The sequence below is a fragment of the Salvia hispanica genome, chromosome 3 (assembly GCF_023119035.1).
Source record: "Salvia hispanica cultivar TCC Black 2014 chromosome 3, UniMelb_Shisp_WGS_1.0, whole genome shotgun sequence".
Lineage (NCBI taxonomy): Eukaryota > Viridiplantae > Streptophyta > Magnoliopsida > Lamiales > Lamiaceae > Salvia > Salvia hispanica.
In genome coordinates, this window is record NC_062967.1 from 3,910,210 (window position 1) to 3,932,207 (window position 21,998).

The 21,998-nt window shown below is 33.6% G+C and overlaps 6 protein-coding genes and 1 non-coding gene across 14 annotated transcripts in view; all 7 read right to left on the bottom strand.

Annotated features, from left to right (window-relative positions):
- The window catches only part of LOC125213501 (UDP-glucose 4-epimerase GEPI48-like), a 5,789-nt gene extending 3,920 nt beyond the window's left edge, over positions 1 to 1,869 (bottom strand). The window contains exons 1-5 of one of the 2 annotated variants that reach the window (XM_048114087.1): positions 1,687 to 1,869; positions 1,301 to 1,508; positions 665 to 714; positions 324 to 459; positions 138 to 239 (exon numbers count right to left, since the gene is read on the bottom strand). In XM_048114087.1, coding sequence (XP_047970044.1) covers positions 138 to 239; positions 324 to 459; positions 665 to 714; positions 1,301 to 1,492 — 480 coding nt within the window. In that variant the 5' untranslated portion in view covers positions 1,493 to 1,508; positions 1,687 to 1,869. Of the gene's footprint in view, positions 1 to 137; positions 240 to 323; positions 460 to 664; positions 715 to 1,300; positions 1,509 to 1,608 lie in introns of both variants that reach the window. The other variant, XM_048114086.1, reaches the window with a different exon arrangement.
- Positions 1,870 to 2,703: 834 nt separating this feature from the next.
- On the bottom strand, positions 2,704 to 3,656 carry LOC125214369 (UPF0098 protein CPn_0877/CP_0992/CPj0877/CpB0906). The gene is made up of 2 exons (XM_048115369.1): positions 3,145 to 3,656; positions 2,704 to 2,899 (listed from the first exon to the last, which is right to left on the bottom strand). Exons 1-2 carry the CDS (start codon positions 3,559 to 3,561, stop codon positions 2,822 to 2,824), a joined length of 495 nt encoding a protein of 164 aa, XP_047971326.1. The 5' UTR covers positions 3,562 to 3,656; the 3' UTR covers positions 2,704 to 2,821.
- A 231-nt stretch (positions 3,657 to 3,887) lies between these two features.
- On the bottom strand, positions 3,888 to 3,960 carry TRNAA-CGC. The gene has a single exon. It is a non-coding gene; the product is annotated as a tRNA-Ala (tRNA).
- Positions 3,961 to 4,101: 141 nt separating this feature from the next.
- On the bottom strand, positions 4,102 to 7,176 carry LOC125214368. Of its 3 annotated transcripts, none has more exons than XM_048115367.1 (7): positions 7,028 to 7,173; positions 6,492 to 6,558; positions 6,356 to 6,414; positions 6,169 to 6,258; positions 5,875 to 6,014; positions 4,548 to 4,605; positions 4,102 to 4,444 (listed from the first exon to the last, which is right to left on the bottom strand). In XM_048115367.1, exons 2-7 carry the CDS (start codon positions 6,556 to 6,558, stop codon positions 4,262 to 4,264), a joined length of 597 nt encoding a protein of 198 aa, XP_047971324.1. In that variant the 5' UTR covers positions 7,028 to 7,173; the 3' UTR covers positions 4,102 to 4,261. The 3 variants fall into 3 exon arrangements, with proteins under 3 accessions (XP_047971324.1, XP_047971323.1, XP_047971325.1); XM_048115366.1 differs by having other exon boundaries at positions 7,004 to 7,171; XM_048115368.1 differs by having other exon boundaries at positions 4,366 to 4,464; positions 7,004 to 7,176.
- A 2,632-nt stretch (positions 7,177 to 9,808) lies between these two features.
- Positions 9,809 to 12,946, bottom strand: LOC125210987. Of its 5 annotated transcripts, none has more exons than XM_048110650.1 (8): positions 12,827 to 12,946; positions 12,169 to 12,320; positions 11,966 to 12,080; positions 11,793 to 11,875; positions 11,238 to 11,301; positions 11,022 to 11,139; positions 10,168 to 10,322; positions 9,809 to 10,060 (listed from the first exon to the last, which is right to left on the bottom strand). In XM_048110650.1, the coding sequence occupies exons 2-8, from the start codon at positions 12,282 to 12,284 to the stop codon at positions 9,980 to 9,982; spliced, it is 732 nt and encodes a 243-aa protein (XP_047966607.1). In that variant the 5' UTR covers positions 12,285 to 12,320; positions 12,827 to 12,946; the 3' UTR covers positions 9,809 to 9,979. The 5 variants fall into 5 exon arrangements, with proteins under 5 accessions (XP_047966607.1, XP_047966608.1, XP_047966611.1 ...); XM_048110651.1 differs by lacking the exon at positions 12,827 to 12,946 and adding an exon at positions 12,672 to 12,804; XM_048110654.1 differs by lacking the exon at positions 12,827 to 12,946 and adding an exon at positions 12,738 to 12,758.
- Positions 12,947 to 18,508: 5,562 nt separating this feature from the next.
- On the bottom strand, positions 18,509 to 19,902 carry LOC125216586 (esterase CBG03338-like). Its single transcript, XM_048118341.1, has 6 exons — positions 19,764 to 19,902; positions 19,494 to 19,586; positions 19,321 to 19,419; positions 19,212 to 19,253; positions 18,889 to 19,120; positions 18,509 to 18,779 (listed from the first exon to the last, which is right to left on the bottom strand). The coding sequence occupies exons 1-6, from the start codon at positions 19,884 to 19,886 to the stop codon at positions 18,652 to 18,654; spliced, it is 717 nt and encodes a 238-aa protein (XP_047974298.1). The 5' UTR covers positions 19,887 to 19,902; the 3' UTR covers positions 18,509 to 18,651.
- Positions 19,903 to 20,194: 292 nt separating this feature from the next.
- On the bottom strand, positions 20,195 to 21,892 carry LOC125215481 (family of serine hydrolases 2-like). The gene is made up of 6 exons (XM_048116903.1): positions 21,770 to 21,892; positions 21,140 to 21,232; positions 20,944 to 21,042; positions 20,831 to 20,881; positions 20,519 to 20,750; positions 20,195 to 20,334 (listed from the first exon to the last, which is right to left on the bottom strand). Exons 1-6 carry the CDS (start codon positions 21,890 to 21,892, stop codon positions 20,195 to 20,197), a joined length of 738 nt encoding a protein of 245 aa, XP_047972860.1.
- Positions 21,893 to 21,998: the final 106 nt, after the last annotated feature.

A 21,998-nucleotide genomic window follows, 5' to 3' on the forward strand; every position in this document is an offset into this window, starting at 1 on the left:
GTATTTGGGTGATCTTACTAATAGCACAGAATAGCAACTCGCATAAATACTGTAAAGTAAATACAGCACATGTGTACTTTAATATCCTTAATGAGTTTCATTTCTCAAAACATTTCCATTAAAATGAATTGATATACCTTTGTCCTTCCATAAGGATTCAGAGCACTAATGGGAGACTCCTCTGTGCATGGGACCGTTTTCGGTGAACCATACACAGTAGCAGAGGATGAAAACACTAGCTGAAACGTGAGAATGAGTCAAAACATAGCAAAGAAAATGAAATAAGTATGAGAATAGAGTGGTAGCCAAATCATGGTAGTTACCCTTTTACAGTCATGGGCAGCCATGACCTCCAGCAGAACTATAGTGCCAATAAGGTTGTTATCATAATACAGCAAGGGTTTTTGCACACTTTCACCAACTGCTTTTAATCCGGCAAAGTGAATAACGGCATCAAACCTTCATTGAGTACAGCATCAGGTGAGAATGAGGTGTGATTATTAAGGTGTTACATAGAAATTTTCATGGGTACATATAGACATTGAGTAACTTCACCAAATGTTAATCCAGTATCATATAAGAATAGTTTTTACACTAACAATAACATATTTTAATTTGTTTGAAGGATGTGAACAACTAAACCACATAACATAAGAAGACTTACTTTTGAGAAGAAAAAAGCTTCTCAAGTGCAGGCTTGTCCCGGAGATCTATCTGCCACCAACCAGAAACAAGGACGATAGTAAACAAAATATTCTCTCACACAACCTTATTCATGAATCGTGATATAGCTGAATCAGAAATGAATCAAACAAAACATTTCAAAGAGAGTACTATCTTTTTAACATCAGCCCTATCTAGTGCACCAAAGTCATTATCAGTCAAAACAATGTTAAAGAATAACCTTCAGATTTAACATGAACTTCACACATCGAATTCTCCACAACAAAGCCAAAATTCTGAAACGATGGCCAAAGATACTCAGATCGATGATGCCAATGAAAACCAACAAATATGCTTACAAAATCAAAGTTCACATCAAGCAGAGATTTGCAGATCAACCAATAAATTCATTAATATTGCCTACTAATCACTCTAGTTGACCCCAATAGATCATCCGGAGAAACCAAGAACAACACAGATCACAGAAAATATCAAGATCGATACAGATCAAGAACAAAAAACAAAAGCCCTTGTAGAATCCGAATGCAGCACAACTAAAAGCGCAAGATCAAACACCCCCAAAAAAGACCCAAACGAAAGATAGAAGAAAAGCAGCAATCTTGACAAGTAAGAAAACCTTATGGAAAGTGAGATTGGATCCCTTCTCCCCAGCAAGTTCCTGGACCCTCGTGAGCGCAATTTCCGACGAATTGTCCAAATTATCCACCACAACCACCTTGTAGCCGCCGAGCAACAGCTGCAGAACGGTGTGGCTGCCAATGTATCCCGCGCCACCGGTCACGAGAATGCTCGAAGACATGTTTTCCATGTACCTCGCAACAAATCTAGAGGCAAAAGATATGAACTTTTCGAGAAGAATGAGGAGGAAATTGACAATAGAGCGAGCTGAGATGACTGTGTGAGCAGCAAACAGTATATATATACCACTGAGGATGAATAAGGGCACTAAAATTATGCTCATGGCAATTAATTATGTGATTTAATAATAATAGCAAACTGTACCTTTCGGTGATTGGATGATCTGTGAAAATTATATTTATGGAGTAAAACTAAGATGGGTCACGTGAGATGTACATATTCTTGTCTTGTTGTCGATTGAAGTTGTTGGATCTGTTCTTCAATTACCTCTGCATTTTATGGTATATTTGAGGGTTTGGAATAATGTTTGAATTTTGATGGAAACGATTTGAATTTTCTGTGAATAATGTTTGAACTTTGAAGTGAAGAGATAGAATCACTTCGCTTTCTTGGCCGGTTATCTCATTTGAGAATCGGATCCTATAAATATTCTAATCTGGATTCTGTCCATTTTCTTTGGATAAATAAATTTCATTTCAATTACTTGTAAACCAAGTCCATCATAGTCCGTAGCCCTCAAATAATGGTTTCTTATTTTGTTACTACAAGTTAGTGATTAATGGTAAATTATGGTGTTATGATTTTTCAACATAAATATCGGTGTTTGAAATAATAAATTTATAGTACTATATTTTAATCATATTTGACACGTAGTTTCTAGTTTTTTTAAAGAAATTAAGTCTTAGAGTTAACGATCAGCACTGAAAATTTAGATTAGTGATAGTTTTGATAATATTTCAAAATTTTACATGTACAATAAATTTTAAAAAGACTGGGATTGAAATTTGAAATTATACGTAATTAGTCCTAATTAATTATTAATAAAAACAAACCGACAAGAAAAAAAATCATTCCAACCCAAGATTTGCAATCATTTAATTTAGATAGTAGACTTGGTAAACAAATTTGTTTTTGCTTCATAAGATTACTGTACAGAAAATTCTTGGACTTGAGGGATATGCCTTGATCACTTTATTCTATAAGGGATTGGACCAAGCATAAAGCAAGGGATCTTACAACTTTATCCTATTCAATTATCATTTCAGCATAAAAATCTTTTGCTGAGTGCCAAGATACATGATTACTTCTTATAGATTGAAATGAAATTCACATATAGTTGAATGGCTTATATACAACATTTATCTGGATCAAGCTCAAATGTCACGCTTAAATTTGGCTAAAATTTATTGAGAAGTCCAAATTAAACCCAAAACATATATATAGACATTATAGTAGCCGAATACTAAGGAAATATGGTTACACGCACTATACTACTAACTTAGGTAGCACTAACTATGAAAACTGCCTCGCCCACAACGTGCCCTTCACTTGCTTCCAACAACTTGTCTACCGTCACCTGCAAATTAAACCATCATCATCAAATAGATTCCTCAATTATATCAACCAAAAAAAAAAAAAAAACTGTTCTATTCCGTAAAAATAAACCCACTCTTCATTTCATCCTCAAGCTAATACACTTCCATTTTTGTCAAACTATTTTCCTTTTTATCTCTCTTATTTTACAATCAATGCACATTTAAATTCTTGTCATTTCAAAAGTGTCTATTTTCATAGAAGAAAGAGAAGAATAATAATAACCACCTTATTGCCAAGATTCAACTCTTGATCCAAAGCAAGAAGCTTGAACTCAATCCGGTGGCCGGGGTTGGGCATCTTAGGCATCTCCCAGCCGTGTTTCTTGAGATCATTCGTTCCTTCTTTAACCCCGGCCTCCGCCTCCTTGCCTGAAAACCCCTCCGGCAGCCCCTTCATCGTGGGCGGGATGTCCGCGACCACCCATATATTAAACGGTACGAGGGGGGCCTCGGGCTCGGGCGCGTCAATGTCCCGCACCACAAGAGCCAGGCTCTTGGTCCCCTCCGGCACATTGTACCATTCCACCGGAGGGGAGATGTTTTTCTTGGCCCCCTGCCCGTCTGCCAGGTAATGGCGGGGCAGCCGCCCATCCTGGCTCACGCCGGGCAGGGTTAGCCGGAATTCCTCGCTTGAATTTGCCATTTTTGGTTTTTTTTTCTTGGTTTCTCTTCTTTTTTTGTAGGGGATGATGAGGTTGATATTGGATTAGCTTTGGAGGTCGGTTGTGTTATAAACTTGGGTTGATTTTATGACGACATGTGGATTGTGTTGGAACGTTATAGAAGTTGGAGGATGGGTCGGTTGCAGACACATGGAATGCACGTGTGATCATTGCAAGAAACTACCTGAAAATAATGATGCGTCCTTATCAACAACTAAATTCAGAATTACCAATCACAATGTCCACGTCAACGTCAAAATATCCAATCACATATTTCCACGTCAACGTTAAGTGAAAAAAGACATTTTGGAGGTGCGGGGAATCGAACCCCGTGCCTCTCGCATGCGAAGCGAGCGCTCTACCATATGAGCTACACCCCCATTCACATCGATTCCTACTTTGTCTTTTTAGTATAGTTAAATATCTACATTAGGAGATTGTAGACGCTACAAATTTGATACAGCTTTTTAATGAATAAAGCGTTCCGGCATAGAGCACATTACCTATCAATATAAGAGAGATTTTAGCCGAGCACGAAAAAATACTCTACAAATGGGAAATATCATTCAACATATAGTTCTGCCAATCAGATATGTAGCTTAGCTTCGTTCTAAATCTCGAAAACATCAAGAAAAAGCAGTGCAAAGGTTGCTCGATATGCAATTAGAGTGGCAAGTAGTATCATTTGTGCAGGCGGTTTCTGGCCCATGGCAATCTAGGTTGCCCACCTCCGGATCCATATTTTCTGGTTCCGTTGCTCTGTTGCGACAAGATCCGCATTCTTTGCTCCTTCATGTTTGCGAAAAGAGAGTCTAATGTTTGAGGCTTCTGCTTGGGCGTGATATTGGCTGGTTGAAACGGTCTCTGCACAACGCACCACATTACTAGAAAGTTCAAATCAATTCAAGCAGGGTCCATTTTTACATGTAAATAATACAAACAATTGGACCGATTAATTAAAACCTACCTTCACGGTGAAGCCAACTCCATTTGCAGCAACCTTTTGCACAGTTGTGGCCACAGCCCTGCACCAAAATGAGATTGGCGGTATATAAAATGAATGGAAGATTAATAGCACTAACCAGTAAGGCATCCAATCCAAGGGGGAACACACATAATCAAACTCAACAACCGATATAAGTAGGGACATCCACGGTTCAAAACCAACAATGCTAAGCATATACTCCTATATAAATGCATTCCAATCAACACTTGAGAGAAACAGGCTACTCATCAGGAATACAAACCAAACCCCTCATCCATCGTAACTGTCTGAGGAACATGGTTCACTGAAACTACTGTGGTCTGACACATACACAGAGTCACCCCCAGAACCACCAAAAGGTTTAGCAGGCTTTTGAGGAAACAACTTTCCTTGCCGAGGCTCCTCTTAAGCGGATATTCTTGCAAAGACTAGAAGATCCATTTCAAGCAAGTGAAATGGCACCAAAGAAGTTGTGTGTACCAGCCTCCACTAGTGTTGAGATTGGCAATCAGGTTCAAAAGTTGGAGTGTTCTACCAAAGCACATTTGTACCAGAATGACCACATATTTTCATAACTGATAGTTCAAACCATCAACAGATGACCCAAAGGAACATAACACGGCTACTGAAATGGATTCCATAAAACTAGTTGGTTGGGATCTTGGAGATGGATTACAGCCAGTAGGATCCATGATATACTAAAGTACAAATTCCAGCATGCTCTACACATCTTTTATTTTCAACCAATAAATTTAGAGGGAAATGAAATAATCAAAACCCTTCAATTTCCAGAGATTCATCCAAGAGACGCCACCAATTAAACAAGAGAGTTGTTCAAGACCAACGCTGAGCTAAGACTTTTTATAACTTCACAATTTCACAAAGGTAACAGCGGTGCAAGATAGTTGATAGTTGGCTTTACTTGAATTACGAAGCCAAATATATGCATCACAGTAGAAATCAGAAGTGCTTTGACTAGCTCGTTAAAAGTCCGTTTAATCAATTTATCCTCCACATAAACAAGGCGATTCTGTTTGGCATCATCACAAACCATATGACAACTTCAGACTTTCTAGTTTCTATGCATGCATCCTTACTCCTCCTTACATCAGTATGAAATTCAGAAGTGCCGAACCAACATAATTCTGAAAGTACAGAAGGAGGCACAACAACATGCATAGTTGAGAACACAAATTACCTGCACCAGATTGAAAATCATTAAGCATTTTAATAACATCAATTTTTCTACTTTCAATAACATCAATATATTCACTAAACAGCTGTCAAATACAAAATAAAAAGCAAGGACCTTGGTTTATTCACATTGAATGTCCTGCGTTGGTTAAAATCCCTATGGCGAATAGGAGCAACAGCAGCCTTTCTAGCAGCCTGTGACGATGCCAGAAACTGATTTCCCTGAAAGTTTGACCTCCTTCGAGCAAGAGCTCCCTGTCAAAGTTCCATAGCATAGACCAGATGAATATATTGTTACTTCAGCACCATCCTCAAATAAAGCAAAAGAAAAAAAGAAATAGTGTGGCCAAGAAACAAAAAAGGAGAATATAGGTGAAGCAGATGAGGTATGTTTAGTCTGACAACTTACTTGTCTAAGGGATGATCGTGTATCCAAAAAGTTCTGGCCTTTTACAAATCTATCTTGACCAGCATTGGCAACAAATTTCTGACCCCGATTCTACAAGGATCATTGTAAAACTATAAATATAAGACACTGCAAAATATAAGAATATCAAGAATCAGTGAACAAGAAGGATAAAAAGGGAAGATCTTACAGAAACTCTTTGTTTCTTAGGCTTCGTAGAATTAGTTTTGGACATTTTAATGATATCATCTGCATACACAGGAATGGAGGTGAAACACCAATTCAATCACAAAAAGAACAGAGTCCAAAATCACTCATTTGGATACCTAATGCCATATCCATTTTCTTCTCAGTTAGAGCAATTGCTTCATCAGTCAAGGGGGTAGCAGCCATCTGCGAGGCAAAGAAAAAAACAAAATTTAATCATATACACAGAGAAAGTATCCCTCAGATGAACTAGTCAATACCTATTATAGTTAAACTTAAAGGCAAAACACACATCTCATCTTCCAATGCAGGATATATTCTGAATATCACAATTGGTTTTAAATGGACAGAATTGAAAATTTAGGCAATCACAGAGTACTATTTATCTCCATTTTGATTTTCCTCCCGGAATCTTCACTAAGCAAACAAAACTACTACGGACTCTTTGAAAATAGAAATTCCTGATTATAAATAGCCTAAAACCCCACCTAACAACCACCCTACCCACAATTAAGTAGCGCACCAGCACCTTACTGAGGAAGTGTCATGCTACTGATTCGCAGAGATATTAACAAAGTGGAGTACTATAATTCATTCAATCAAAACAGAGAGGGAGAGAAAATAAAGGTACCGCTTAATTGAGATGCTATCAAACCTGAGGAAGAGTGGGGAGCTAGGGTTAGGGTATTGATAAAATGGGCGAAAATTTGAGGGAAACAGTAAGGAAATTGAGATGATACTTGTATGTATTTCGCCGCAATCTTTCTTACGAAGGAAGATAGCTTTTTTGTAATACTACTCTGATTATTAGTACTGCTAACATATATTATGGTTTATATTCTACCAAACTATATATAAAATATTCATTTTTTTCGATATAATATTAATTTATAGTCAATTAAACTTTAGATTATTAATTTTATTATCTGTAGTCATATAGGATATATATAGTGCAAATAAAGAGATATACATAATCAATTAAATCAATTAATCGATCGAAATTAATCATTATATTCGTCGGCTCATGATCAAATTTAACTTACATAATACAGTACATGATATTTACTTCAGATGTCAATAAAACATATGGATATATTAATAGACTCCCTCATTCCATAAATATATACTATAATCTAACATATGTTTTGTTTGGAGATATATAAATAGTGAAGCGGTAAACCAAAATAAATAAAACAGATGAAATAGTGTTCTCCTTCTTAATCGGGCTTGTTGCATGTTTGGAGACACGTGTGTTTCTCTATATGTCTAATTAAAATTGAGTTATATTAGTACAGAATCATAATCCTAAAAGGAATCAGACATCTGCGAACTCTATATAAGCAAGCCCTCTTAAGCAGACGCCATTAAGTAATTGATTCATTGTTCAATCTTCTCTTGATCTCACATAATCTCTTTAATTAGCATAGAATGGATCCTCTGTTTTTCACTCCTAATTATACGACTAATTATTACTACTATCCTCCAATGGGATTTCTACAACCACCTTCATCGTGTTTCACTTATACTACTACAGATTATAGTTACAATCCTCCACTGGAATGTCTACAACCAGATTCTTCACTTGTTCCTCCACCGTTTCTTCCTCCGTCGTCTCCTTCTTCAGTTGTTCCTCCACCTCCACCACCGTTTCTTCCATCGGCGTCACCAATGCTATCACTACTACGAGAAACACAGGAATTGAGAAACAACATTCGTGACCAAATCGAATACTACTTCAGGTATATATAATTCTGTCTTTCATGTTTGCCTTTTTTAAGGAAACTTTATAATTTTGAACATATATACTAACTGGAATTTGAAATTTGATATTGTTGCAGTGATGATAATCTTGCTAAAGATGTTTATCTCAAACAATATATGGACGACGACGGTTGGGTTCCCATTATTTTGATTGCCAGTTTTCCACGAGTATGTCTTCCATCATGCTTTTCTCTTCTCTTTCTTCACTTTTTTTTTTCATGATGAGTAACAAGCAAAGTTTCGACATATAGGTTGCTGAGCTAACACAAGATACTGGACTTATTTTGTTCACGTTGATTTCATCTTCACAAACGGTCCAAGTTGAGGTGAACAATGCTTTATATATATATGAAAGCTTTGTTAGCAAACATGCTGAGTTATTGAAATAGTAGTATGTTTGAATTTGTAGGGAACGAAAGTGAGGCGACGCATTACTTGGAACAAATGGTTACTTGACGCCACCATGCGAATTCAGCAGCGATGGGCTGATGATCTATGAAGAAAGCTGCTAGGGACCCTAGTACGGTGATAGGGCCCTCGAGTATCTAAATCACGCCCAAGATCGCGTCCAAATCTATCTCAATCTCCAACATATCTTTTAATAGTATTTGATTTTGCATATCTTTTTGTAATCCTTTTTATTTATTCTTAGGAAGATATGTCTTAGGTTAAGAATTTTATAGTATTTTGATTTATTGAGAAATAAAGTTAATTACTTGTTCTCATTCCCTGTTCTGGCGGAAATCGTCCCCTAGCACCTCAACTAGGGTTTATCTTGTCCTTCGTAATCGTTCTTGTTCTTCGTAATCGTTCGAGTGCTCTATTGCTGATCGATAGGATACACTCGAACGATTACGAAGAACAAGAACAATTACGAAGGACAAGATAATCCCTAGTTGAGGTGCTAGGGGGCGATTTCCGCTCGGGGAATGAGAACAAGTAATTAACTTTATTTCTCAATAAATCAAAATTCTATAGAATTCTATAATTTATTGAACTCTAAACCCTAAGACATACTATTTGCTAAGCAAAGTAAGATAAATAAATAAAAAGGATTACAAAAAGATATGCAAAATCAAATACTATTAAAAGATATGTTGGAGATTTAGATAGATTTGGACGTGATCTTGGACGTGATTTAGATACTCGATGGCCCTATTATACGGGCCTCTTGTCGCCCCATCCATCACATCACAAGCCCAAGCATTACTTAGAGAGAAGAAGAGCTATTTAAGATATATTATGTAATCTCTCTCCTTATCTGAGATAAAAAGGATCAACTTAGTATTTCGAATAATTTTTTATTTTATTTTTTTAATATTGTATCGAGTCATAGAGCAAATTATAAATTTCGCACCGGATTTTCTTTTCGGTTCTTTCCTGGTCCAGATTATAAGAGTTAAACCGTATAGGAAAGGATATTTAGTATAGATCGATAGAGAAATTTGTTATCAATATCATTAGAGAAATAAATATCACTATTTTTTTTTTCTTCAGCTGGTTCTTTTGTTTGCATGTGTTCTTCTTGGCGTTAATATTTTTTAAATTGTAATAATAGAAAAAATAGTCGAAAAGCAATTTTAATAAAAAAAATATGCTTAAAGTATAGCAAAAACTTAACCAATATTATGAGCCTGGTAAAAACAATACAAAAATCAAAGCAGGAAGGAGGATGTGTACATGATGAAAACGTTTATCATCTCTGATCCATGATAAAATAAGCTACATACAATTATACAAAGTGATACCAGCCATGATAAAATAGGCTACAACAAGGTAATATCATTCAGTGATGCTCTGTACAGTTTTGAAATATGCAAGGACAATCCATAGAAGATAAACCGAGTTACACCTTTGGTTCGTTCAAATCGTCAGGATCGAGTGCCAACTTGCAATCAATCTGCAGTGCTTCCAGCCATGAATCAACCTGGAGATCAAGAGCATATGGATAAAACAAGGACTGCTTTCAAAATACGTTGGACTTAAAACTTTTCTGATAGGCAAGGTGTAAAAGATGAGGCAAACTTGACATACTTGTATCTTGGATTTGCTAGAGCATTCATATCGCAGCCCATGACGGGTTAAAATATAAAAGCAATATCGAGTTGCTTCATCTTCCAGTGTTAAGCAAGGAAGACGACCAACTTCAATAACATCAGGTAGGAGAGTGGAGTCCTGCGGACTTAAATCTGCATAATATATACAACAAACAAAATATTTTTAAAAATTAACATTTGAAAGAAGAGTAGGAAAACATGTTGCGTACAAGATATGCATTGTGCCAATGCAGATAACAAAATTCATTAAAACATAACCGAGATCGAAGAAGAAGAACGCGAAAAAATCAAGTATCTAAAACATCGAGTAATGCATGAAAACAGAAAGTTATAGTAGCACATTATTAACTGGGAAAGATGGATGGACCAAGTTAGAAATATAATTTGTTCATCTACAACATGAGGCTGAAGGTTGAGGCAATCACTTAATAGAATTATGTCGCAGATTTACGACAAAGTGAAGCACCACGTATACCATAATATGAGATGTATGCCCATAAATTAATAACCAACCAGACAGCACCAGACAGAGCAAAGGCTCCATAGTCCACTAAAGAAAGACATCAGTTTTCTTATGATCAGCAGAACTGAGAGATGTGGAATAGAGTTTGAGTAACAAAAAGTGTCTCATTAAATCTACAGACACATTAGTTATTTAGTTTGACCAATGGAATTTTAAACAGCAAAATTTCTTTGGCCAACCTTGCCAATAACTGGATTAAATATTCCCATTTAAGTAAACAAGCTAATAGCATATACAGAGCTACTCCTAAAGATGTTATGAAATATCAAGAAATGCAGTTAAAGATAATTTAGTTTCAGATCAATTACCAGTGGCTTTCATATACAGGTAGATGCATGATCCATGAAGGACAATGAAGCGTGGAAGCCAATCATCAACTTCAGTATCATCTATGGGAGGTTGTTCTCCAGGTAATGCTGCCCATCTCTACAAATAATGAAATAGGAACATATTACATGAAGCAGACAAAATAGAGATGCTCGGGAGATGAGAAAATACTGACATGATGAGATAGATCAGCTTACCATTCGCATGTACAGATAGCCAGATAGACGTGCAGATCTCAGAATTTCATCTATATGCTCCAGCCTGTATGCATAAGAAACAGTCTAGAAAACTTGAATGGTAGACTTTTCAGATTGTAAGGGGAGTTGATTAAAATTATCATTAAAAAACCCAGGAGTGAGTGCTGAGAAAGAATCATTCAATCTGAAAAATTCAAGCATCTGAAGCATTTAAGGGGTCACTGAAAATAGAGATTAAATTAATGCAGTGACTGACGACGAGCTGCAGATGCCAACCTCAAGGTAAATGCATACAGAAACTCCCACATGCATATGTGCATATTGCATAAGTTTATCCATGTAACTCCTAACCTAGAAAGGGTCTACTGGGAAGTAATAGAGTTTAGGTAATGTTAGATTAATAATTATATAGTGAAACTTGGTCCGGAAAAATGGCTTACATCATTCACTACAAGGCAAGACAGAAGATGCAAAGAAGATGAAAGAATAATGCACTATAAGGAGCGGATTAGTGGGTAAGTAGGAAAGTTCAAATGCAGAATGAAGCTTGCTTACTGAGCTTTAAAGTGAGATTCTCTTTCTTCTAAATCAGCTATTTCTGAACGAAGAGATTCCACCTCCACAGCACTTAATACAACCTGCAAACTGTAATGTTTGAGTTTTCGGAAAACAGAAAAAAATAATTTCCAATTATCATTTGTGAAACTATTGGAGTCCTTTTTTTTTACCTTTTCCTCACCATTTGCGCCTAATTTCCAAGACAAACGTCCCCTTAAATTAAACAAGTTCAACATGGATCTGGCACTTTTTAATCTTCTACGAGATGATGTGAGACTCTGAGATCTAAGCTAAGGCAAACAATTACAATAGCAATAAATTTGACGTCACATAAATCCATTTTCTTTATTAATTTTCTTCAAATAAAAAGCACCTCAACTCTGTGGCTGATGATGATGCTTGGGTTGGAGTTGAAGGAGAGCCTGAACAAGAAGTTGATGCTGCAAAATAATCAGGGATGACTTGTATTCCTCGAGGACCATCACCCATTAAGATATTTCACTTGTAAGCCTTGTATCATTCAGCCTGCAGAAAATAAATTTATGAGAACTCCTACAACAGCAATGGCTTATTGCCCCACGTCTCATTCTCTAGTTCCCATATACAATACTACAATTACTCTTACAGGAGCACCTTAATATAGTCATGATCCAAGATGAAATTACATATCCAACATACTTCCCTATTTTTGCAGAAACTACTACTAACATACTAATAAATTAACCACTTCCTCCGGTTATTGCCAGAAAAATCCCGTCTCAGAAAGCCAGGTTAACTAGGAAAATACATAAAAATTCTTGAAAATTAAAGAAATGAACCTGCAATCGATCAACCAACAGAAACAGGCGAAATTAAACATGATCTCGACAAAAATACCTCGAATCATAGATGAGAGCTAACTATTAAATCAAAATCGACTTAAAATCATTCAGAAAACCATACACGAACTAGCAGTTGTGCTTTACATCGAAATCGACTTAAAATCAATTAATACAACAAACAATACACCGCGAAGGGAGAAAGAAGTAAACCTTTGTTGGCAAGATTAATAAATTGCAGGAACGGAAATTGGAGAAGGTCAAGTTCATTGAGCTGTTGACGCCAAAACTTTGCTTTTGATGTGATGGGTGGGTGGGTTTTTTCGTCGTGACATATTTATCCATTATTTTATTCGGTAGGATAATAAAATGACTGTGTTATCTATCTGGACCAATAGCATTGCAAGGATTTGGTTGATTGGAATCAAGATCAATGTAGTTAGGGATGATGATACACACTTTAATTACTAAGAATTTTACCATATAACTAGAGAAGATTAATTCTAACTAGTAGTAATATTCATGAGGTTTTTTATAACTAGTAGGTCGAAGTTTAAAGTTATCATAGTCACAAACTTTCTCTAACTAGTAGCTCGAAGTTTAAGTTAGCGTTATGAAGAACTTAAATATGAATTTGTTATTAATCAACTTTAATAGGGAAAAAATATTAAAGATTTGTTTGTTTGTTGAGAAATTTATGTCGTTGAGTAGGATGAAATCTGGATTACTCAATTTCCTTTTGGGCCGGTCGTGGGCGAGGTAATAGACCCGTGTTTGGATTGGCTTATAACATCAGTTAGTGTATGTTAAATGGAGTTTTCAGATGTTTGGTTTGACATTTATAGTTTACGACATACTCGTGTTAAATAGGGTGGCCCGCCTTAAATGCTCCGAAAACGCCATTTAGCGTAGCTTCCAAATTTTCTCCGATACATATCTGAGTTGTTCATTTAGCAAAATATTCTATATGCAATTACTTAAATAGCCCTCTTGTTTGCCCCTACATAATTAAACGGACGAATTCAATCAAGGAGGATCTGCTTCAACACCAATTTTCAGAAAGCTCTACCGATAGTGAATCATCAATTTCATCTCCAGATCCTTCAAGAGTCGACATAAATTTTAAGGGAAGGTTGATCAGGTTAGTTTAGTTTTTCAATTTGAAGTTAAATCCCTCATTTTTTTTCCCAATAATTTGAGATCGAAAAATCCACATTTGTTGAGAGTGGGTAATGGATATGGTTCTAGGTTTTGCGGTTAATTGTTGATTTTCGACCCTCCGTATGAGTTTTGTGGGTTGTGGAACAAAATCAGGATGGAATTTTGACTTGTGGAAACCTTAATTTTTTGGATTTTCATTAGTGTTGGAATTTGGTTTTGGCTTTTAATTGGTAGAAAAATAGTACTGTACATGTATATGAACATTGAAAACAAAAGTATGATAAAAACGTTTTTGACTAATTGAGATTAGATTAGATTAAATTAGATTAGTAGTTTCAGCTTCGATTGCATTTCAGAATATAAAATTTGTTCTCTCACCAGTTAGTCGGCATCAATGGTCTTGCTGTTTGATTGTAAATGCGGCTGTTGAATTTTGGCCGGAGTGGTAATACTTGCACCGTTCAGTCAATAATCTCCTACTTTGTAACTTGCTTACTAAACATGATTTGAGAATTTGTTGGTCCAATTAATAGATAATTTTCTCATTCTTGCGTTATATTGTGTGTAGATGGCTGGAAATGTAAAGAAGGAGAATACAATGGTGCAAATGTTGGAGGAGATTACACGCAATTGTTTAGTTGCCCGGTTTTGTATACTATATTTGCTTTTCGCTAAACTTGAGAAGGGTAAAAAGAGAAAGAGATTACAAATTGTCTTACCTTACAGCCTCATGGTGCATTAAAGTCAAACCAAACAATAGATATGGTAACTGACTTTCCTTAATAGTCGAACCAATCTACCGAATAAAAAAAGCCCAAGTGTGAAAAGGGAATGACGAATATGGGGTTTCTCTTTTATAGAGAAATGGTAAAGGATGAACCAAACACACCCTAATAGTTATATTCAACTTGTTAAATACTTAAATCTAATGAACTAATAGATGTAATAATTAAAGTAAAATTTTTCATATTGAATCATTATTTGATATAATAATGTTATAGCATAGAATATGATTCATTATTTTGAAAATTTACAATAAAAATAAAATTTACTTAATAAATTATTAATTGGGAATACAAAAGTAATTATTATAATTAAGTTGATTCATGGTTTTAAGATTTATTTTATGATTTTTTAGTATGACAATAATTGCAGTAATATTAATCGCTAATTGTGGATGTCGACCCGACAACTCCCTTGCAACACAATCGTACCATTCCCGTCAATCCTGCGGTAATTTTACGAAGCCACTATAAGGCCAAATATAGTACTCCTAATCATGTGTTATTTCCTTATGCATTAATCCTATATGCATAATCAAAACAAGATCATAATCAACAAGATCTAATTAGTAGATATACTTCGACTCAAATGCTCAAATTAAAATACGAAGCCACCAATAAGGCCAAATATAATATGATGATGACTAATCATGTGCTATTCCCTTTTGTATTAATTAAATAAGGAAAATTTAACCAAATTAATTATTCTTATCTAAATGCATATATGTTAATTGGAGATAAATTTAATCATGCAACTAGAGTAATGAATTTAAAATTTTTTCAATCAAAACCATTCTTGTCGTGTAAATTTTTAAAACAATTAATTAAAAAATCAGTAATTTAGATTACCAGTATTAATTAACACACTACATAACTAAATTATTATATTTAATTGTAAAATAATTTGATTACTTAAATAGCATCATATGCTATTTCAAATAGATTTTACGTTGTGCTATTCTTTCATAACTTATTTTTTTCCTTAAATTTTCTGAAACATTTTGTTAATATAGTAACAATGAAATCATTCATTTAATAGTATATGAAAAAATATGTAAAAAATTAAACATTTATCTTATTCAAATTGGTTTATATAGTAAAATAATATACTATTTTTTCATTATCTTTTCAATTTTTTTGTTATTTTTCTTTGCTTTAACTAAATTTAATATTTTTTATTTAATTAAGCTAGGGCGTCTAATATTTTAATATAACTATTTAGTTTTAAAATATTAAATAGATGAGTTAAGAAAATACAATTAATTTTTATTCAGATTCAAATCTATCGTTTTAAATGTTAAAAATCAAAGAAATTATTAATTTAATACAAAAATAATTGGATGAATCTACTTTTCTCATTTTAGATTATTTTAATATACCACATGTCAACTACTACTAATTGATTAATAATTAAAAGTAATAAAAATCATAAACTCTGCTAATATTATAAGATAGTGCGGAGTATTATTTGTTTAGAGTTAGGAATTCTAATATTTTCAAAAAAAAAGAGTGAGGGAATATTAAATATGTAGCTTTAAACTGTTAAATATATAAGTTAAGAACATGCGATTATTTATTGATAACTGTTAAACATAATCTTTCAAAAATTATAAATTAAAGAAATTATAATTTTGTAAAATAAAGAATTAAACTTAAAATCATAAACACTAGACTCAATTAGCATTCGTACACCATGTATCAAATTTAATTTATTGCATGTTATAGTTAAATATTTTAATATATTTAAAATATGAAATAAATGATATAAGAACATATGATTTTATCGAGGTTCAACTATAATGGTCCAAGATTTAAGAATTTAAAAAATCAAAAAAAAAAATATTAGAACTAGAGAATTCTTAAAATCAAAACCATATACTCACTTAATTAGTAGTATTAATATATAATATAGTATTATCAAATTTTAATGTGTTGGGTGTTATATTAAAGTGAGCTAAAAAATTTATTATTTTTTAAAGATTATTGTAAATAAAAAGTGATTAAAAGAATAAGTTTATCAATATTGAAGATTATAGTATTATAATTACAAAGTAATTATTTTTTGTCATATGTTATAGTAACTCTAAGTATTTACAGTTAAAAAATATTAGATAACTAATTATTTATATTTTATAGCGCTAATTATTTGTTAAAAATTATTTAAATTCACATTTATAAAGACTAATTCATTAAGAAGTCTGAAATTATTTGTTTGCTGATAAATCTTATTTTATTTGTAGACAAAATGTACACTAAATATATAAAGCTAATAAAATTAATATTTAAAATTTTAAAGAAATATCTTTAAGTAAATGCATTAAAATGGGCATATATAAAAAAAGTTATCAAATCATGTTTTAAACAATTAGATAATTGCAACATGTTATTAAATGCATGCATCATCTATGCATAATCAAAATTTATATCCTTAAATAGGTGTATTTAGTAAACAAATTAATGTAGGGGTAATAAAGTACATATACAAAATATAAATTTAATTAAAAATATGATATAATATATACTTACCATTTTAAGCATTATGGCTTGGAGACATTATGTCTCCAAAACATTTTCCTAAAATAAGATATAGTAAAGTAGGTGTGGAAAAATATGTTGATTTTTACTTAAAAAGGAAAATGACTCTATTACTATAGAACGTACCAAAATGACTCTATTACTATGGAACGGAGGAGTATTAGTTTATTCCTAAAAAATAATTTTTCTAATTTATATGCATATCATTTTTTTTTTACAATTCAAAACATTACACTAGACTACTACTAATTATGTGGAGCCAATTATTCACTAACATTATTTACACTACCCTTTATCACTCTCTCTCTTATTTTATCAGTTATACATTAAAATCCGTGTCTAACTAAATATTTATATTTTTTAGAGACGGATGGAATAATATTTACTACTCCCTCGTTCGATAAAAATAAAGATATTTGAAATGACACGAGAGATTATGAGAATGACAGTTAAAATAGTTTTAGTGTATATTAGAAAACATTTATTATTAGTGTTTAATGTTGTGTTCTAATAGTATAAATTGTAAATAAATAAACATATGTATGACTATTGAGTTGAAAATAACTTTTCATAAATAGAAATTGACTATTTTTATGGAACAAATATAATGGAAAGTGTTCCTATTTTTATAGAACAATATAACGTTGTGTTACAATTTTTTTAGTTATATTTTATTGTGTAGAAGTAATTAATTAATAGATTAGTTGTTCTATACTTTGAGGAACATTATTGCGAAGGTGTATTGATACAATAAGTAAATGATAAAATTGTGTATTTGTTACATTTTTTTTTGTAGTAATATTTTTGTGCAGAAGTAATTAATTAATTAATTGTTCTATGCTTTGAGGAACATTGCGAAGATGAGTATTGATGCAATAAATAAGAATATTTAACTCGAGATTATTATGAAAAGAAATTGATTTACGTGCATACATAATGATGGTGTCTTAAATGTTACACTTTGATTTGTTCTATGTCTTCAATAATTACCATCCCTTTTTAACTCACACTAATGTGATGTGCTATTCTTTCATAATGTAAATTTTGACTATAATAATATTGGACCGATCCTGTCGTGGTCCATACAAAATAATCGATCACAAATTACTTTTGATTTAATTTAGAAATATAAATAAGTACTCCATATATTGACTTCATACAAAGTCCCATTTTTGTCTGTGGTTCAAGTTTTTAACTTGTAAGAGTAAAAATAAAAAAATTTCTTTCACTTATTGTTAAAATTATGTCATTGTATTGACTTTTAGTTCGAAATAATAACAAATACTAATAGAGTATAGTTTAGTGGAGTACGTATGCACATTATTATTGAGGCCAGGAATTCAATAAACAAATACTCCCAAATTACTTTGAGTATGGATAAAATTTAGAATGATGTTGGTCGTACATAGTGCAAATATATAAAATCAATTTTATATTATTCATACTTGACTAACGAAACCTCTTTTATTTAAATGAATAAAAAGTAGATAGCTAAACCATAGGACCTCTAAACATAAAAATGATTGCAAACATAACTAAAAAGAGCATTCTTGATCAACTCTAAGCTTCAATTTCTTCTCTTTTCTCCATTGGAACTGCTTCTTTAACCTCACTCTCATTCACTTCTCCATTCTGCAACACAACATCATGCCTAATCCACCTGCAAATCTTCTCAACACCCTCTTCATCTGCAACAAAATAAGTTGATTCATTGCATTCAAATGAGGATCCAACACTTTGAAACCAATATCATCCTAAACCAACACTAGATGCAATTAAGAGATCGGCTCGTGGTACCTAGCCTAGGCACGGTGTGGCCTTGAGGATGTCGTATGATCAAAGGGTCCTCAAACGCTGCAGCCAGCTCCTCAGAAGGAAGTTTTAGCCAATCCTTCTCCCCAACAAAATGAACTGATCTAACCTTGATCACATCTTTGTAAGCAACCTCACATATGGTTGGATCCCTAAATTTCGACCCGGATATGGATACAAACAGACTTATACGTGGATGCTCTTTCAGTATCTTTCCCTGCATCGATCAACACACACTTTTCTATATCAAATTAAAGAACATATAATACTATGTTTTTTTTTCTTTTCTGAATTTCATAATGAAGCACCTGTGCTTGATATCCAAGTAGAAGTGCTGACAATGAAGCTCCCTGTGGAAAACAGCCTTGAGATTTTGTTGATGATTTTAAGCAATAAAAAAAAGGCTGTGTTTTTCACCTGAGAGAAGCCTAAAAAGGCATGAAATGGACCATTTGTTGTAATGTAGTTGCATAAGTAGTCTATACATGCTTCCAAGTTGGTGTACTCGGTAAAATCCTGACAAAAGACGCGGTTTTTATAAGAATATTGATCTTGATTTTAGCTAGCACACTGAGATTACACACACATACCTTGTTGAATTGAAACCACTCAAAATAAGGTGGTGGAAATATGCCCTCAATCTCAGATTTCCCTCCTGCAGGGTAAATTCCATCTGGAAAATCCTTCACAAAATTCAACATAGTTTAGCATTGTTAGACTAGATCATAAGCTCGAAGAGAGTTGGTCACATTTTATCCTATTATTAGTAGTAAAGTAGTACTACCATATGTATTAAAGTAGTACAGTTTGAAAAGATTGAAACTTTGAGTATTGATGAAAATGTAGATATTCATATATACCATGTCAAAATGAGCAAAAATTGAAGGATCCCATTTGCTGATTTGCTTTTTGAGGAAGCTCCCACTGGTTCTGAATCCATGCAAACAAAGGATTTTCTTCTTTGCTACCTTCACACCTTCCATATTCAACACATAGATTGACCAGTGTGTGTTTGTGTTTTTTTATAAGAACAAGAAGGGCTTCTCAAAGGCAACTAACTTTTGAAGTTTGGTAGATCGGTTGGTTAGGAATGTTACCACGTGGGCACCCTTCAAATTGAAATTTGTTGGAGGTATAAATTTATTTAGATACATTATAAATTAGTTCAGTAAACAACAATAAAATAGTACTACTTTCTATATACCAATAACTATAGTCTTGATAACAAAAAATTCATTTCCAATAACAACATAGACTATTCTCCTTCTATAGCTCTGTCTCATTATTCACCTCACAGTTTTCCCTTCAGCCAACTCCTTTCTCCATTCTTGGTCTTTTTCCTGTTTTCGTGTTTGATTCTGACATTGATGCTCCGGTGCAACACTACACCATGCCTAATCCAGCTACAGACCTTCTCAACAGCCTCTTCATCTGCAAGAAAAAAAATGTATATCTGTCTCCCTTCATGTAACACAATCTTCAAACAAAGACTCTCAAAGTCTTGATGATCCAAATTGTTCAAGTGAAAGCCAAATATATTTTCCTATTTAACTAACAACACACAATATAGGATGTTGGAAATTTTATTTTGATCAGATGAAGAGAGTAGCTGTACCTAGGCGAGGCACGGTGTGGCCTTGAGGGTGGCGTATGATCAAAGGGCGGTCGAATGCTGCAGCCAGCTCCTCAGAAGGCAGTTTTTGCCAATCTCTCTCGCCAACAACATGAACTGACCTAACCTTGATGAGCTCTTTGTAAGCAACCTCAGATATGGCTGGATCCTTAAATTTCGACCCGGATATGGATACAAACAGGGTTATAGGAGGATGTTGCTTCAGTATCTTTCCCTGCATAAAAACACAATCTTGATCAAGATTTCAAATAAACATCAATTTTGTTTTTCATCTGCTCATTAATTATTGAGCACTTGTGCTTGATATGAAGTAGAAGTGATGATAATGCAGCCCCTTATGGAAAACTATGCAATGAGCCTTGAGATATTTAACATTGATTATAAGCAAAAGAGACATTGTTTTTCACCTGAGAGAAGCCTAAAAGCCCATGGAATGGACCATTTGTCTCCATGTAGTTGCACAAGTAGTCTATACACGCTTCCAAGTTTGTCTGCCCCGTAAAATCCTGAACATAAACGCGGTGTTTAGCAACATCAATTACAAATTCATGCTAATGTACTATCTTGATTTTCTAGCATAATGTAAATATTTTTTTTGCTGACCTTACTGAATTGAAACCATTCAAAATAAGGGGGTGGAAATATGACCTCAATCTCGGATTTCCCTCCTGCTGGGTAAATACCGTCCGGGAAATCCTGCACAACATTGAAATATCATTCGTTAAAACGGATTGTAGAATTGATTTTTATTAATACAAATTTTATTTGCGATGGAATAGGGTAATTGAGTAATCGAAAAAAAACAGTAATGTAAAGAGACACAGATTTACATTGTTCACCAACTTGTATTGGCTACGTGACAAGAAGCGAGAACAGATTGTATTATAGAGTTTTGTGCACTACTTTTATAAAAGTAGACACACATGATGGGCTATGCCAATATGACAATTAGGGCCCAATATGACAACATAGGATAGCAACAAATCATATAGATTTAAGACATAATATTACTAACAATTATAATACTATATTTTGATTTAATGTGAAGAAAGTTGCTAAGACTTGGCCCATTGAATCATTATCTTAGTATCCAAAAGTTAAATCAAAGTCTATGTATGATTCAATATTAGCAAGTACTAGTAAAGGTATAGTTGATATATCATAATTTAACTGGAAACAAAGATTTCATTTCATTGCTATAAAAAGTTCAGATCACTTGTTTAGAATATAGACCAGGACAAAGGGAGCAAAAACTGAGGGATCCCATTTGCTAATTTGCATTTTGAGAAAGCTCCCACTGGTTCTGAATCCATGTAAGCACAAGATTTTCTTCTTTCCAAAGTTTGCAGCTTCCATTTTTCACAAAATGACGAGTGGAAGAGAGTGGTTAGGATGGTCGAATGCTTGGATAGGATTGTTGCCGTACGTGTAACTCTGTTTAATACTCCACTATTACTAGACA